Source organism: Oreochromis niloticus, linkage group LG8 (genome assembly GCF_001858045.2).
Source record: "Oreochromis niloticus isolate F11D_XX linkage group LG8, O_niloticus_UMD_NMBU, whole genome shotgun sequence".
Lineage (NCBI taxonomy): Eukaryota > Metazoa > Chordata > Actinopteri > Cichliformes > Cichlidae > Oreochromis > Oreochromis niloticus.
The window spans coordinates 6,519,579-6,537,456 of NC_031973.2; the positions used below are offsets into that span (position 1 = coordinate 6,519,579).

A 17,878-nucleotide genomic window follows, 5' to 3' on the forward strand; every position below is an offset into this window, starting at 1 on the left:
TTACAAGAAACAGTTTTTATTTGTTTAAAAAATACTTTTTTGCTGAGGTGGTGGCTGTGTGTATGTGTAAAAATCTTTATTTCATATATACTGTGGATATTAAAGAAGCTTACAATATTACAGACACTGAAAAGACAGTTATTCTAAACATGAAAACATGACTAAATGTAATTTGATGGACAAAAATAAGCCATTATTCAATTTCAAGGAGGTTAATTGTAATAATTGTAGCAGAAGTCCCAATAAGACCATTTAGAAAACAATTTGTGGAAAACATTTGTAGAAAAATGTTTATATTTTACTTAAACACAGCTAAATTAGAAGGCTGCTAGCACTTTGTGGAGCCAGGAAAGATTTAGCTTAGCTTAGCATATCCAACAAAACAACAACAACAAAACTTTAAGATGACTTTTTGTATTTTACTTCTACCCTTTACTGCTCATACCGTGAAGGGTACGCTTCTCTTTTCTTCAAATTGAACAAATGTGGTCTATCAGTGAGCTTTACAGCAATTATCTAAAAGCGTTAGGTGGGTGTCTACGTCCTTTTTCTCTCCCTAAGTACTTTAGATTCTGGGAATGGTAACATCCAATTAAATGTTATTGTTCCAATCAGTAAAGTAGCCTTTTCCCTCTGCCCCTAAAAGCTAACAAGGCCAGCACAATGTCTTCAGACAACTCTACAGCAAGTTTCCTAGATATGGAGTTAACCTAGACCCAGATTAAAAGAGAAAAAACAGTGAACAGTGCAGATGAGACTTAATTCATGTCCATTAAAAATGAGAAGTAAGAATCCCTGTAAATATAGAACATTAATTCTCCAGTTGCCTTAACGCTACAAGTTTTTGCCTTCTGTCTTTACAGGGTAAATCTTGCTGAGAGCCCAAGGCACCAAAGTAGTTGGGATCAAAAGTGCAATGGCACTTTTTCCAAAGGAAAGGGCATAGAAAGTCATATGGTTTTCAGGGGAAAATGTCCATCCGTCTAACAGGTGAAGCAGGGATACAGAGATGACAATACATCCAATCCTGAAAGAGACATTCATGCTCTTCATCTTGGTTGTCTTGTAAAACGGTGAGTGCAGGCCCAGGCCCAGGCCAAACAGGCTGCCCATGTTCCGCAGGAGGCTGGCAAAGGGGGCAGAGTCTAGGTGAACCCACTCTGGCCTGATGCACCACTTCTGGGCTTTCTCCATGGTCCACAGCAGGTCCACATCCAGAGCTTTAAGCAGCACATAAAAGCCAACAGCAAAGGAGGTGAGGAAGAGGGTAATTAAGAAGTACTTCTTCAGGCTCGCGCTGTAGATCCATTTCTCCTTGGAAACAACTTCAGCTACCAGTGTGCCTAAGACAAAAACAGACAAGGAGGTTTATTAAACAGGGACAATGCGTAACATGTACACTCAATAAAACAATATTTGAAGTTAAAATGGTCTATGATATATATCATGTTTTTGTAATTTTGCCATTGCATTTACACCTGAGTCATATTTTAATTCTTCTTCTACAATATTTCGTTGTTTGATCTTTAGCATTTGCTCCTAAAAATATGCTATTAGTAGTTGTAGGCTACATAATCACTCAGTAAACTTAATTTCCAACGCTCGCAAAATGTTTTTATGAAAATTCTGCATATAAAAATCTTTGTAGAAGTCGACACTTTATCGACTAAATGGACCGACCTGTAATGATTCCTGCAATAACCTGGTGTGGGAAGTGGGCAGCCATGTAGACCCTGGACATGCATACCACCAGCTCGACCAGGCCCATTAGCATCCACAGGCCTATATACAAAAATCTGACAGGGACAACAGTGATTGTAGGTGCACAGAACCTAAAGACTCCAGAGATCCAGAAAAGGTGATTGTATTAACGCAGACTCACCTGTATAGCAATGAGGGACACTGTTTTTCTCTTGCAATAGAGAGCAGTGCTGTTACCATCACATACCAGACACCAGCTGCACCCATGGCATGACCTGAAGGACTTCCTGCAAAGGAAGAAATAGGGCTTAGTATTCTCTAATTTAGAGTGAAAACCAGTTCGTCATCTGCCCTGACAACCAATCCTCATCAGACTTTACAGTTGTGTTGCAGGTGACCGGAATAAGGGCAATACCAAGTCTGAGGTTGCTCATATTTTGCAAAACATTGTTCTGTTATCTTTTATCTCTCTCTCTCTCTCTCTCTTTTTTTTTTCACAGTTTCCAGATGTTTGGAGTTGTTAAATACATAATGCATGTTTAAAATTACAGTACTCCCCCCCCCCAAGAAAAGCACATACACCTTGTTACCTTCCCTTCTACTATTACATATAAGGACAGAGATCTCTCAAAGAAACTGGAGCAAGATAAAAGGCACTACAAGTTTATTACCTATTTATCTCCATTAAAGTCATACCCATTCACAGGAAGCTGTGTACAGTTGCCAATTGTTACAGCTATAATCTGGCAATGATATACTGGAGTATTTATCAGACTAATTTTCCACTGTGCCAGATATATCTTATCATTTTATTATGAGAGACTAGTTCTATTCAGTTTTCACGCGGTCCGCATGCCTGTCATGAGCTCTACCTGGTCCAGTTTCACATGTGATGGGGAACTGCTGGAGTGAAGGGGCCGGTCCTGCTCCATAAAATTTGGTCTCGTGAACCCACCAATAAGGTCTCTCCCCAAACAGAACCCTGCCACAGTGAAACAAAAAAACAGGAAACGAATCATGCAACCATTCCTTTTTTTAATGTTTAAGTTTTAAGTTTAATTCAAGTTGGACCCTTTCACCCAGTTACCATTTTAGGACCAAGTTGAGCCAGTCTCCGATGACCGCCACCCAGATGAGCCTGAGTGCCGTGTCCCTCCGCAGGTGGAACCAGATTGGGAACAACCAGAAAAACGTGGTGTGCAGATCGGCCACTGTGGATGCCAGGTCGAACAAACCTTCATATTTGCCATATCTGGTCTGCAGATAGACAGTCAGCTCAACGCCCCAGCTGTGTAGAAGATCCATGATATCACAACCCAGACCTCTTTCTGAGGACGATGCTGTGAAAATATTTTCTCTTTATTGGTTTTTTTGCTGGTTAGGTTGCAGCAAAGCTCTTTGAGGCCGTCCTGTCTGTTCTTCCACTGAATGATTCCCACTGGACTTTACTCAAGGCTAGCAAGTTTGTTTAACTTTGTGACGGTGCAGACAGGTCACTTAACCTTTACACCTCAGGGGGCCCCCTCTGCTAAAAGCTATCGTAACAGAAAGCAGCAGCTGCCCATGGACAGATTGCAGACTTCTAGCAAAGACCCGTTATCTCTACTTGTGTCTGAACCCCAATGTGAGAAACAACAAAATGGTTTTGAACTTTTCATAAACATGTCTCAGGAAACAACAAAATATGAGCTCATCCGTGCAGATGTCCCCACCAGACCTTTTTTTCATAAGAGTGCAGTACCTTATGTTCTACCTGCTATCTATTTTTTTTCTTTTTCTGTTTTGTCACCAACTATCTCATCAGCTTTGTTTCATCCCAAACTCACTCATTTAATCATTGATCTCCTTATGTAATATAGAAATGGCTTACTCGATCATTCTGAACGGAGGCATGTTTTCACTAAAAAAATCAATGACATAACTGATAAATTATTAGTGAGAATGTGCACCTGTAAGAAGGTAAAATATGAAAAACACCTGTATCCTTTATTAATCCCAGAGTCAAAGCCACGTGGACAAAAATGAAGAAGACAAAAATGACATTTAAAAATAGTCTGTGGGTCAGCAGAAAAAAAAATCTCTCTGCAAAGTGTTTAATTTGGGTCACACTTGAGGAGGACAGCCACCGATCGATTGGCTTCCTCTCTCCTGTGACTCTCTCTGTACACTGATTCTAAGATACTGATTGACGTTTTGTTTTCCTGTTATCTTCCCAACTTGTTTGTGTGACATGCCTCCCAAACTCTAGTGGCTGCCGGTGTTTTATTACACATGCGTAAGGTCCAAAGATCAGCGTGTGCATGCGTTTGGGTAGTGGGTCCCTTCACTATAAAAACAGCCAGCTGTCTCGCTGATAACAGCACTCTCTGTTCTTCCACTCACACATCACTAGACTGAGATTTCTTCCTCTTAACGCTAAGATGCTTAATGCCGTGATGGACGCCGTGCAGGGTTTCGGGGTGAGCAGCACCCACTACCTGCAGACCAACTACAAAGATGCCCAGGGCTTGTTTCTCTGGGTCTCCTGGGCGGCTGATCTGAGGAACACCTTCTTCATCTTCTTCCCCCTTTGGTTTCACCTGCGGGCTTCAGTGGGCATCAAGCTGATCTGGGTGGCTGTGATCGGAGACTGGCTTAATTTAGTGTTTAAATGGTGAGCGTATTTTTTTAACTGATATATAATCGTGTGAAATAAGCTTTTTTTTAGCCCATAACTCAATGCGTGTTTCTGCTGTCCTCTTCAGGATTCTGTTTGGAGAGAGGCCGTACTGGTGGGTCCACGAGACAGCCTACTATGCAAACGCCGTTCCCCCTCACATCGAGCAGTACCCGATGACCTGTGAGACTGGACCAGGTGAGAGACACCACTATTCATGCATGGCTACATTAACTTGCGTGAGGGTAAAAATAAACAGACTCCCATTAGCCCACAGCTCCTCTCACTCTGCATGTGTTCCTGCCTGAAGTTTACTTTGAAGTAAATTGGCCGAAACAAATAAATTATCATACTAAAGGTCTAGATTTTGAGACTCATCCTCAAGATAAAGACCTAATGCTGTCAGGTGATATTGTGCTTAATTCGTACATATCACAGAAAGAACCTTTCTTTTGTATCCCCTGGTTTCCGTCTGCGTTTTTGTGTGGAGTTTGCATGTTTCCCCTGTGCCACAGTCCATAAACATGCATGTTATGTTATTTGCAGTTAGGTATTTGGACAGCAGTCAAACATATGAGCTTATTGAGTTGTTTAAAATAAAGTTAAAATAAAATAGTGGCTATCTTTTTCATTCATTTAGGTTAAAACAACAGAATATAATGAATGAGCAGTGCAGGTTGCGCTGGCCCACATGTTAATAACTGCCTTCCTCCCTCTGTCTGTGTTACCTAGGCAGCCCCTCTGGCCATGCTATGGGAGCTGCAGGAGTCTACTACACCCTGGTGACCTCGATCCTCGCCATCATGACCAGCAACAAATCCACAAACAGTCAGTGGTGAGTCTATAACTTTATTTTTCCTCTCTTGGCCCTGCCGATTTTGGTGTTGTTTACCATTTTTCTCCATTCAGAGCTTATCGCTCTGGACACGCTATCTCTTTGGTGCTGGGGTTGATCATTGACTTCTGAGAAGTATTGACTGAAAACAGGGTGTTAAACACGGGTTGTTTTGACGTGCAGGCAGCTGAAGTTCTCATGATAAGAGAAGGATAACTGTGAGATTTTCTTTCATGTAATCTCGAGCTGCTGGAAATCAATGAATCTAAGCTGTGTGAATTTGTACTTCAACAGGTATCTGAAGGCTCTTCTGTGGACGCTGTTTTGTGGGGTCCAGGTGTGTGTCTGCCTTTCTAGGGTCTTTATTGCTGCCCACTTCCCCCACCAGGTCATCGCTGGTCTTATCACAGGTGAGTATCTTTACAGTTTCAGTGAATGGCTGGTTATTCCTCAGTCGTTCAGTAAAATATATAGTCAGAAATATAGTCGGTTATTAAGCCTGCAGCGGTATAATAAGTAACACAAAATGTTCACCTCTGCTTTCTAATGTGGGTCGTTGTTTTCTAGGTATGATTGTGGCTGAGGCCTTTAACAGAACTCAGTGGATCTACAGCGCCAGCATGAAGAAGTATTTCTACACGACGCTGTTCCTCACCTCCTTCGCTGTTGGCTTCTATGTGCTGCTCAAAGCTCTGGGTGTGGACCTGCTGTGGACCATGGAGAAAGCCCAGAAGTGGTGCATCAGGCCAGAGTGGGTCCACCTGGACACTACGCCCTTTGCCAGCCTCCTGCGCAACATGGGCACACTGTTTGGCCTGGGTCTGGGCCTGCACTCCCCCCTCTACACTGAAACCAAAAAGAGCAGCAGCCCGTTGGTCAAAGCAGGATGCATCATCAGCTCTCTGCTCCTGCTGCACCTGTTTGACTCCTTCAAGCCTCCCACGCATACCGCCGCCCTCTTCTACCTGCTGTCCTTCTGCAAGAGCGCCACTGTGCCACTGGTCACTGTCAGTATTATCCCATACTGCGTGAACCGATCTCTGAACCAGCACAACAAAAAGGCAGTGTGAGCACCAACCTCATATCACAAAGACTAATGAAAAGGAAATCTCTTCCTATTAAAACACATTCCTTTGGTGCTTGTTTTATCCACACGGCCACGTGTTCCTCAGGAAAAGCTTTGAGATCAACAGGAAAATGCATTTTGTGTTATTTGGACACTGAACCTTGAACATTGTGTGACACTAAGTGAAAGCTCTATCCAGGATGCCCAGTGACACTCATAAAGAACTATTTTGAATTTGCGACAACACGATAATGACGCTCGTCCTGGACGGTCATTCACGACTTCAGTATAGTATTTTAACTGTATTACTAATGTATTTTTTCAATGTCATAGAAAGTATTTTTGGGACTGTTGAAATATTTTTAAATAAAAATTTTGAAAAATGTTAAAAAAAATTGACTTGGTTCATTTTTAAAAATGTTGAATTACCTGAATGTACCCTTAATATTTATCCACTAATAGCCATTTTCTTCCACATAGACTAAGACTTAGGTTTAATCCATTTTTCTTACCAGTGTTGGAATATCTGTTATATCAGTTGTTTTATTTAATATGTGCACCAAAATTTTAAAAAAGTCACTGATTCCAAATTTGACTCAGATACTCAGCTTTAAAAAAAAAATCACACAATAAGAATAATATTCAGAATAATCTCAATTAACAGAAAATAAACAGAAAACAAACGCTTTTAACTCATTAGTTACAATTTATTATCATTGCACAGTCATGCACTGTACAACAGTACAATGAAATTGGAGTACTGTCTGACATTGCTGCTAAAAGAAAAGAAAGCAGTAACCAACAATTGTGCATTGGTGGTTCTTGGTGTCCGGGGCTGGGCGCTCAGGTATGCACCAGCTCACTCCCGGTGGCTACTTGGCGGGGCCTGGTGCCTGTCGCTCGGTCAGGCCTCTTCCGGGGCAAAGGGGGCCCTCGGGCCTCCGGCCTCGGGGCCTGCAACTCGGTTCACTCTGGCACAGCTGGCTGCCGGCAGAGCCGGCGGGCACGCCGGTGCAGCCCCCTCTGGCTTCTGCTCCGTGGCTACTGGGTGACCCCTCGTCTGGGGATCTCCTCAGCCCTTCCCAGGAGGGTGGCATGGATGCCCCTCCGGTGGTACTCCTTGGGCTCTCGCACTCTGGGGCCTCTGGATGTCTGGAGCCTGCATCTCCTCCATGCCTGCTTCATGCCCTGGGGGACGGGGCTATGGGCCTCCACACCCTCTAGCAGACCGTTACATGGGGAAACCTTTTGTATACAAGCGCGTTGATCCACACAGGTGTGCACACGGGTGTTCACTGTTCGTAGACATAAACTACACCTTTCTTAGCTGCTACTTCAAAGTACATTGTGCACTGTTTGTCCTGCGTGCTGCACAACAATATTCAATATTTAGTATTTACTGCTGTTCACACTTAGCTAGATTAACATGATGGTGTTGTGTTTAGTATGTTGCTTTGGGTTTTTTTGTTTTGTTTTGTTTTGCTTGTTTTCTCTTCTTTTTCTCTCAACAGGTGATCCAGGAGATTTTTTTTTTCTCTTTGTCTTTGTAAGTGCCCTTTCTCACTGTTTCTTTTCCCTTCTGTTTTTCTTTTCCTTCCTCTCTTTCTTTCTCCCGTTCCTATCCCCCAGTCATGTCTGTCCCATCTGTAACAACTGAAAATAAAGTAAATAATAACAACAAAGTTTGATCAAACGGACCAATACGGCAATGCCATGATGATCCATTTGGCAAAATAAATCCATTTGGTATCCTTGTTGGTCTTCAGACAACAATTCTGACGGCTAAAGAACCAAATAGGACAGGCAAAAAAAAACCCAAAACAATAAATAACACATATGAAGAATAAAATATACTATATGTGCAGAAATGAAAGGTACAGTAGATGCAGAGATAAAAAGAAATATGCAAATATTAAAAGGGGCTAATTAGTTTTATCCGGGGGTGTCAAACATAAGGCCCGAAGGCCAGAATTGGCCTGGTGAAGACTCAAATCCAGCCAAGTGAACAGTTTTTAGATAGTGTTAAGCAATGTATAGATTTTAAACTTTAAACAGTATTTTCATATTTTCAGTATTTTCAAGTGTTACAGCTTTCCTATTGATAAAGACTTCCTGCCCTCATTGCCATTCATCCTGCACCAAAATAATAAACAGTTAAAAGACAGGAAAGTTCCTGTTATTCCATTATTAGTAAATCCACAGTAAATTAAGAAAAACTTTATATTTTATAATTACAGGGCAGTACAATGAACTACCATACGTGTTTCTGTCATTTTACACATTTATCATGTAGTTTTACTGAACAAAATGAGCTGTATGTGGCCCGTGATGTAAAATGAGTTTGACATCCCTGGTTTAATCTGTTTACCAAAACAGTAAAAAGGAAAGAAGAGAGTAAAGTTTAGACAATAAAACAACAAAACAATAAAAGCTGAAATGACATAAAAGTAAATTTAATGAATTACCAATTACAAAATACAACTTTAAAATGCTTACTTACTTTTTTATCAGAAAAAAACAACAGAAAATTGTTATATTTACATACACGCACACACACATATAAACATTTTTAAATGGGTTACATTTTATTCATTCTTATTTTTACATTAACTACAATTCTAATACTCCAATATATAATGTTGTTTAAAATGCAATATTTTTCTCTGAATTATAGTATCTACTCTAAGTAAATTCTTAAAGTAGATGGAAATGAAAGTACTAAGTAAAGTATAAGTACTTCTGAACATTACTTAAATGTACTTATTCTATCCTGCCTCCATTTGGATGTGCAAATCAAACAATATAGTCTGATAAATTAGCCTATAGTGGAGAAAAATACATGCACTGGTATACAACTGGACAATTTTTTAATATGTTATTTCTGCGACTTATATTAGATCCATAGGAATTTAATGCAGTTAAGAAGAAGCTGAATACCTGACATGAGACTTCATCCCCTTTGTTGTACTTTGTATGTTTTGTTTCCCTCTTTTGCCAGAGACACAAATAAAAGCTCACTGTTTAAAGACATTTCCAGCTTTGCTCTATTATTGGATTCCTATGGGATCAGATAAGCAGTAAATCTTGGACACTGAAAAACAGACCTGATGTTGAATACATCAAGAATATACTGGCTCGTCCTCACGTCCCCTGCAGAGACCCCGTGTCCCATTTGGCTGTTGTATAACCTCATATGATAAAGATAACATTTTGGGATGATATCAATAATTAACTCAGATCCGTTATCTGGACTTGCAGTGATGACAGCGATTTCCCACGTCATACCCGTGTCTGTGGGCCCGTCAGGCACACGGGGCCGAAAGTGCACACTGAACATTCAATATTTGCCATTCTGTGTTTTGCATAATACACACGTGACATGCCTGATGAACAGTTAAGTGGGACACAAGAGGAAAAACACCAAGTCAAGTGAGATTTGCTGCAGCTGCATAAAATGCGTGAAGTTTGTTAGAAAATTAAATTTAAATTAATTTAATTAATTTATCACAAAGCGGTAGAGTTTTGCTAAGCATCCGTGCAGACATAAAGAGACAAAGACGGTGGCTGGCTGGTCATTGGCAAATTTGTGCCTTAAAAAATCAGGGATGAGTAGAACAAGCTCTCAGAATCGATGCAATCACTGAGTCTATCACATTCTTCATTTGGCGCGCGTGTGCACCTCAATAACGCACATGGATGCGCTCACGTAGTGCCTAATACCCACTAACTCCATCTCTCTCAGACACGGGAGGTCTGTCTCTAACGCTCAAAGGAAAGGTGTGTGTGACAGAGAGATGCAGGTAAATATTAAAGTCCCAGCTAAAACACGCAAATTTTTGATACTTTTGCTTGATGTTTGAATATGTAATGCGGATACTCTTAGAGGAGTTGATATATAGTGTCGATGACACTATATATGGTGACATGAAACAAAACGGAAAAACATCGTGAAGAATGTTCAGTTGGTCCTCTTGGTGCATCTGCTGTACCGTTATATGCAGGCTGTCTCACTTCCCTATACTCTCATCAGTCACTTTATTAGGTACACTCGTTCAACTGCGCATCCTCTGCCAGCAACTCAGTACCATTGACTGTACAGTCAATGCTCAGTACATGGCATGGGAAGCAAGGGTGTTAGAGGGTATTGCAGCACCCTCTGTCGCACAAGTCAGACATCGCAGCACCTCCTGCCAATTAAAAAAACACCCCAACACTTTAACGTGATTCCTGTTGTTCTAATTTGTGATAAACAATAAGGTTTATATTCTTTAAATAATGATCAAGCATTATAATCTCCAGTGGCCAGAAATTTTATAAGTTATCAGCTTCTACCCATCATTAGTTAATATAATTGCATCACAGTATTTTTAATAACTACTATATTGTAAAATTATTAAGTTTAAGGAGCAGCTTCATAATCCTAAAAACTCTAAAAAAAAAAAAAAAGTTTCCCCCTTTAGTCAAAGGAGTTTGCAAAGAAAAAGCGTCTGGACTTCTTTAAGTTGCTTGAAGACGTTTCACCTCTCATCCGAGAAGCTTCTTCAGTTCTAAGGTCAAATGGCCGAGAGTCCCAGATTTAAACCCAGTGGGAGTATCCCCCCCAAAGAGGGACAAAGGACCCCCTGGTGATCCTCTAATCACATGAGCCAAGGTGTGAAAGCGGGTGTGGGACCTAATTGCCAATCACTTATTGCCAAGTCTGTGTTAAATTTTTGGCTGTTTATTCTTGTCTGCTGTGTAGTGGAGCATGGCAGTTGAAAGACTGACATATTAGAATGTGACAGAACGAATAGAACTAAAACCTGACAAATCTGCAGCAACTTGTGTGAGGCTCTCATGTTATTATGGTCAAAAACCTCTGAGAAAGGTTTCCAGCGCCTTGTTGAATGTGTGCCAAGAAATATGCCAAATAAAGCTCTGAATTATATCTAGTCATAGTAAAATGTACAATGATTTCCCTGTACTTATAGATACAATGAAGTATAGCAGTAATACTGAATTACCTGCTCAGTGCAGTGACCACATATTAAAAGGTGGCAGTGTTGTGCCATTGACCAAAAGTATTTCTTCAATTTGAAAACGAAGAAAATACCAGAAGCAACATGGCTCCTTTTTTAGTTTGTTCAGACTTTTAAGTTGTTAATTTGTTGCAACTGTGATCAAGTGTTTACGCAGCTCTAGAAGTTATAAAAACATTCATAAATGGAAATAAATGCCTCTGTGCTCCGTCATGAGTGAAATGGAGGCTGGTCGTAGAGAGACTGACAGACGTTGTGGAGGACATAATGGAGAAAATGCTGCACACTCCAGGTTTGGAAACACAAGACACATTTGAAAAGAAATGGCTGTCATCAGGGTAACCTGCCTTCAGCTAGTTTGTTTTTATATCATTCATACTGAGCAAAAAGTGGAGACATTTTTATTATTGAAGCTTCTGTAAGAAAGGGTGACCTTCACTACTGAGGCTTCAGTGAACAGCAGGTGCCTTAACTGAAAGGCCAGATGCATCTCTCAGGTTCTGCATCAAGTCCTTTGATGGATTTTTGTCCTATTTCTTAAGGACAGGACTTTCAGATACTGTTTACCTGCTGGAGATAGTATTTTTAGGCCTTCCACTTCTTCTTTTGTCCTCATTTTTGTGATTGTGTGTGTGTTTTTTTTTTTTTAACTTAAACTCAATCCTTCAAGATTGAGTTGGGTATGAATATGTAATGGAAAATTACTTCATGTCATGCATTTCAATATTTAGTTTATTCTTTTCCACGGTTTCTTTAATTTCAATTAGACTTTTACCTGGGTAAATTAAGGATAATGAATGAAAAATAACCCTGTGTAGCTTTTAGTGTCTAAATCGTAAGTAGTAGTAAGTAGTTTTTGGTGAAAATAAATAATGCAGCTAAGGTTAACACATTTGGAGAGTTTTTAACTGCACTGTGTGACATTATTTACACCACCTCCATCCCATCCAGCTTTTAAATGGGGACCTTTTTGCCTTTTAAAAGTAGGACTATTTAATTTACATCCAGAAACACAAATCAATACATGTCGGAAATATAATCGCTGGCTTTAATGTTGTTGTTTTTTCCATGTGGAATTTCCTCTTTGATATTCCATTTAGATAAAGTATCACTGTTTGGTTCCAACGGTGAAAAGAACATTTCATCTGAGTAGCAGATGCATGATGAGACAAGGCCTGATCTACGACAGATTAAAGACATGTGTACAGAGATAGACCCTGAGTTCATCAACAGCAAGCCTTCACAGTTTTACTAAATCCAACAAGCAGAAAAGGGGACCTCAACAACGGTGGAAATGGAGAAGGATGGAGAGCACCTACCTGTGCCACCTGCCGACCCAAAGGTACTGTCATCAAAAAACCCAAAAGGTGGGAGTCAAGATAAAGATATAAGTGCTGAGCTACTTAAATCAAAGACAAGAACACTTCGGACAGGAACTCCAGGTATGGATGTTTACAAAGTGAGTGGAAAATCTTACCAAAAAAGATGAAAAATCGTTCTCAGAGAACAGCTACAACAAACAAAAACCAAACACTGAACGCAGTTGTTGCAGAATTTGCAGAAAGTTTTTCCAGTACAGATGCATTTTTCTGAAATGTTCACTGACGCATGAAAAAAAGTGCAGATGTGTGTGAAGTCTGTGGAAAACATCTGAGGCAGACCTTTCTGATGCTGAGAGTACAGAGGGTGAAAGTGATGAGGACTGGAAGAAAAGTGAACAGAGTGATAAAATGGACAGAAAAAACAAAGCCTAAGGGACACAGGAAGAGGGATTTCTCTAGCAAGTCTTTCTGCTACCTCTTTCTTGAAGCATGCGCAGGAAGGCAAGAAGGATGCAGATATGTGTGGCGTGTGTGGGAAACATTTTGAGACCCAGGAAACCTTGAAGCTTCGCTTGTAAGCTTACCCCCAAATAAATGACTGTGAAGTTTGCGGCAAACATTTTGAAGGCCACAAACACACGGAGCTGTACATGAGAACACACACAGGAGAGAAACCATTTGTCTGCACTGTCTCTAAATGGAAACCCGATGGGGCATATGAGAGCTCCCACTGGCGAGAGCCCATGTGTTTGCAGCATGTGTGGTCGGAGCTTTAGCTTTGAAGAATACATGAAGGCTCACATGAGAATCCATACGGAGGAGAAGCTGTTTCTTTGCAGGATCTGCAGAAAAGAGTTCAGGCAAAGGGGTGCTCTGAAAACACACATGAAGATCCATACAGCAGCGTCCACACATCAAAGCGTGATCTGTGATAAAAAGTTGTATAACCCCGACGCGCTGAAGATCCACATGAGATCCCACACAGGTGAGAAGCTCTATCTGTGTAATGTCTGTGGGAAAAGCTTCACTCACCAAACACATGGGTGTCCACAAAGGAGAGCTGACACATCCCGTGGGAAAACATTCCTGAGGAAAGACGAACTGAAAAGACATCTAAAAACTCACGGGGATGAATCCATCCAGCTGATCAGTCTATTAAAGTCTTTAAGGCTGAGATTAGGTACTACTTATTAATCCAAACAGTCAGGTTACATCAATCAGGTCTTACTGTTAGATTTCATTTGAGCACCAAGGTAAACATGCACAGTTTCAGAGACTAAATGATGTTAACTCTGAAATCCAGTCCCTTATATTTTGGCTTGATGTCCTTTTTGTTATAAGATTTGAATTTGAATATTTCAATCAGGTAAAAAAATCACATATGGAAATATTTTCATTGGATGTTTCCAGTCATCTTTTTGTTTGCTTGCCATTTTTTAAAGAAGAAATCATATGCAAATGTGTAAAATGTTTGTGCTTTAATTATAAAAACAGCTCTGTATGATTTCGCAGTTAATACCTTCTTATGTAGAGCTTCACATCTTATTTTTTCAAAGTCACTATAAATGAAAATTACAGCAATAAATGTATATTTCCTTTATAGATTTTCAGTAGTTTTTTATAGTTGAAACATTATTTAAAAAAATAAATCTCCAATAAGTTTGATAAAGAATATAGTTGGTCTAAAGAAATGCTGTATTTGCATATTCGGAATTCTTGGATGCAAGCGGTTGAAGGATGTTAGTCTGCAAAACAGGGAATGACATTTTTCAGCGATGTTATTGGTCAAATTCCTCTTTTTCTTCTTCTCTGCTCAGTTTTGGGGTCACCACAGCAGATCACCTCCAACTCACCCTATCATTAGCGTCCTCCTCTGTTACACCAACCCTCTGCATGTCCCGTCAGCTCTTTCTCTTTACCAATGATGGTTCCATCATGCCTTCCCCTTCTCCTCTTCGTTTGTCTTTAGCTAACAGTAGCACAGTTTCCACCAGCACCCTGTTAACCCCGACCAATTCCAGCATAGAAATCACATTCTTGATGATCTGCATGTTTGATTTATGCCAGATGTTGACGTATAAAGTGAAAAAGTTTGTTGCAAAGATCCTTTTTATATATAGAATTTTTTAAATATATATTTTTGTCTAAAATTTGTTAGATGCACAATGTAAGGGGTCACATGACCAGTGTTTAGTTAAGATCATGACTGGGGCATTGTGGGTCACAAGTGGCATGGAAGCATGGACATATAGCCCCCTGAATACCCTTATACTGCATTCGGTCTAAGACGTGTATACAATTATCATTTTTACCTATTTATATTGTGTAATGTTTTGTAATGTGTTATACTGCCTTTACAAGGAGAATGGGTCACATGTTTAGTGACTGCATTTCATTTATTTGGCATTATTTACTGGTGGACACTAGCATGTGAGGCATATATGTTGTGATACACAAAGCTCTTCAGCATACATCTTCTGGTCTTTATTGTCTTTTAGTTTCCATGGGGTTTCTTGGAGAAGGAGAGAGGGAGACTAAATGACGTCTTAAAGACATCGGTATGATTCATGTCCAGTGTTTCATTGGGCCTGTGCAACCAGAAAGAGAAATCAGACTGACTCGCAGAGGTTCAGTTTAAACACAATTTATTTTTCTGCTTAAATAATTACTTGGATCATCCAGTGTAGGCTATGTTGGTTTGTCATACATGTTGGTACCAGATTTATTATCAACAATGGATGCTTAGGGTGGATTCATATGAAAAAAAAAAACACAGAAAAATGATTTACACATGAACAGGAAGTCACATTTTTAATAACTGACAGTGATTTGTGTGTGATTACAAAGATTTAGATTTGAGTGATGGGGCTAAAAATGAGATTCTCTGTTCTCGTGTAAATAGAAGCAAATAAACAAGATAAAAATCATCAAAGTAAAAGTCCCCTTTTAAAAACCACAGTAGAACTAAAAGCTTAAACATACACTTTTAGTATGCATGGATTTTTTTTTTTATGTTAATCACACACACAAACACACACACACACACGCACACACACAGCGTTGCTAGCGGTCTAGAGCTAACAATGTGCTAGTCTAAAAGATGCATTGGACAGTGTCAGTACTTTCCCGTTGCATAAGAAGGATGCTGTAGTATCTCGTCACTAGGATGTGGAGTGTCATTTCATTTGTAAAAAAAAGAAAAGAAAAAGAAATCAAATTAAAAAAAACAGTTATAGATGACAGATGTTTGGGTTACTATGAGTGCTCACACAGACAGAAGTACCATCACACCCTCTCTAAGTTGTATTACAGTGCTTTGAATTAAGAGAAAGAAAGGAAAGCGTTAAAAATAAAGTGACGTCACATGCAGCAAAATATCATTTCTCTGAAGAATGTCCCTCAGACAGAGCGGAGTAGCTGTTGGCTTTAAAGAAAATGTCCTCTGTTTAAAATCAAGCATCATTTTTTTTCTCCATTCGTTTCATTCACATACAGCTTTTTTTGTTCCTTTTCATATTTGGGAAGAGCATGTCAGGTGACACACTCCAGGCTGCACGAACAGTGTCGACCTCTCAATACAAATGCACAGGCTCTGCAAAGCTTCATCAACTCAAATCAGTGCATAAACAATCTGTGAAGCTACCGATTCTTTTTTTTAAAGATTTTATACAGTGTCATTTATGTACAACAAAAACACCCAGGTACTATTATATCTCCTTTGTTTTGTTTTATAAAAGAACCACATGGTGCACCCCAATACTGAGTGCAGAAGGAAAAAATAAAGCCATACAAGGCGAGTGTCTGAGAGAGTGAAGTCTTTTTCCCCGCTGTTTGTGCCGTCTTTGGTCACAGACGCCTTTCATTCGCCGAAGATTAAAGAAGTTTCCAGCTCACGTCCATGCGTGTCCTTCGGTGTTGTTTTCCAACAGTGAGTGAGTTTGGTGACATGCTCATGCGAAATCAAAGAAAAGTAACGTGTTGTCTTGCTGAAAACCATGCGTTGTAAAGCGAAAGCTTCAGACACGTGTTGGCTCCCGGTTTCATTGGCTCCGGTCTGTTTTTCCTCCCAGGGTCGTGTGTGGGGGTCACAGGTGGATGTCCGTGGACCTGAGTGTAAAGGAAAGTTTATACTTCAGATTGAGTTGTGGTTTTAAAAAAGTGTTTTACGATTGCAGTTTTAAATTATAATTTTTTGTCTTTTCTTGGACTCAATTGTAATTGTGTTTTCATTGATTCTCCTGTTTAAATGTTTCATTTACTCACTGCACCACCTTGTGGTACAAATTGGAATTACATGAAAGTACCATCTGGCCCTAGTTCATTCCAGTTGATATCTGTTCTACACAGTACAAAGACATTTTGGATATACAATCATAAGCAATTGTTTGTTCATATTCTTTTGATAGCTTTAGTTAATTTTGGAATGTTATAGAAAGTGTCCTCCAAAACCTCGCAAGTAATTAGTTTTCATTTTTGTTTACACCCAACATGAAACAGTGATGTATATTTTTCAGAGTTTTTCGGGTATATTTTTTAAAATGCTAACTAGAACATAAAAGTCACATTTAGATGTCAACTAGCAACTTAACTTACTGCTAGCTTTTAAATCCTTGCAAATATTCTTGATAACAAGCATCTGCATGGTGCGCTTGACTGTAATGCCTGGGAGTACAACAGCACTGACAATTTTATTGCAGTTGAAAAACTCAGTTCTTGTCTTGCTGATTAAATCAGAGTTAAAAGGTAGATGGCTTCAAACTCAGCATACAGACATCTGAGTGGTCTTACCTCTAAATTTCATAATTAAAGTCTTCAGCTAAACATGCCTTTATATACCATACTTTATATTAAGCAAAAAATATAAACTATATTTTTATTGTATTTACAAAAACACATAATTAATCTTTATGGTCAATTTTTGGGTAACTTACTAGAGTTTTTAGTGTCTTTATGAGTGGCCTCTTACCAGTTGTAGTTGAGAGCTCTACTGTTACGATTGACTTTTCCTCCCTGGTTTCTTGTTGGCACCGTTTCCAGGCTTGGCAGAAGGAGATTAAGAAAAGCAGCGAGGTTCAGCACAAGACAGGAACAAACAAAAGAGAGAGAGAGAGAGGGGGAGAAAGGAAATGTCAGTACTGAACTCAGGCTAGGTATGATCCGTGAGTGTTAATGAAGCACAGTTTGGTTCATCTTCTGCATCAGGCAGCATGCTGGAGGAAAGATGAGTTTAAGGAGAGAAAAATATTAAAATTACTCCATCTGTATATTTGCAAATGAAAT

At 39.7% G+C, this 17,878-nt stretch overlaps 3 protein-coding genes across 5 annotated transcripts in view; 1 reads left to right on the forward strand and 2 right to left on the reverse strand.

Moving 5' to 3' along the window:
• Positions 1-186: 186 nt before the first annotated feature.
• g6pc1a.1 (glucose-6-phosphatase catalytic subunit 1a, tandem duplicate 1) lies at positions 187-3,006 on the reverse strand. Its single transcript, XM_003448671.5, has 5 exons — positions 2,789-3,006; positions 2,574-2,683; positions 1,883-1,988; positions 1,681-1,796; positions 187-1,343 (listed from the first exon to the last, which is right to left on the reverse strand). The coding sequence occupies exons 1-5, from the start codon at positions 3,004-3,006 to the stop codon at positions 835-837; spliced, it is 1,059 nt and encodes a 352-aa protein (XP_003448719.1). The 3' UTR covers positions 187-834.
• Positions 3,007-4,048: 1,042 nt separating this feature from the next.
• Positions 4,049-6,492, forward strand: g6pc1a.2 (glucose-6-phosphatase catalytic subunit 1a, tandem duplicate 2). The gene is made up of 5 exons (XM_013273429.3): positions 4,049-4,354; positions 4,446-4,555; positions 5,090-5,192; positions 5,487-5,602; positions 5,760-6,492. The coding sequence occupies exons 1-5, from the start codon at positions 4,122-4,124 to the stop codon at positions 6,260-6,262; spliced, it is 1,065 nt and encodes a 354-aa protein (XP_013128883.1). The 5' UTR covers positions 4,049-4,121; the 3' UTR covers positions 6,263-6,492.
• Positions 6,493-15,226: 8,734 nt separating this feature from the next.
• Positions 15,227-17,878, reverse strand: part of LOC100703272 (ankyrin-3) — a 178,870-nt gene continuing 176,218 nt past the window's right edge. For all 3 annotated transcript variants that reach the window (XM_025909615.1, XM_025909614.1, XM_025909613.1), the window contains 2 exons: positions 17,565-17,636; positions 15,227-16,705 (listed from right to left, as the gene is read on the reverse strand). In XM_025909615.1, the coding sequence (XP_025765400.1) occupies positions 17,589-17,636 (48 nt within the window). In that variant the 3' untranslated portion in view covers positions 15,227-16,705; positions 17,565-17,588. The remainder of the gene's footprint in view (positions 16,706-17,564; positions 17,637-17,878) is intronic.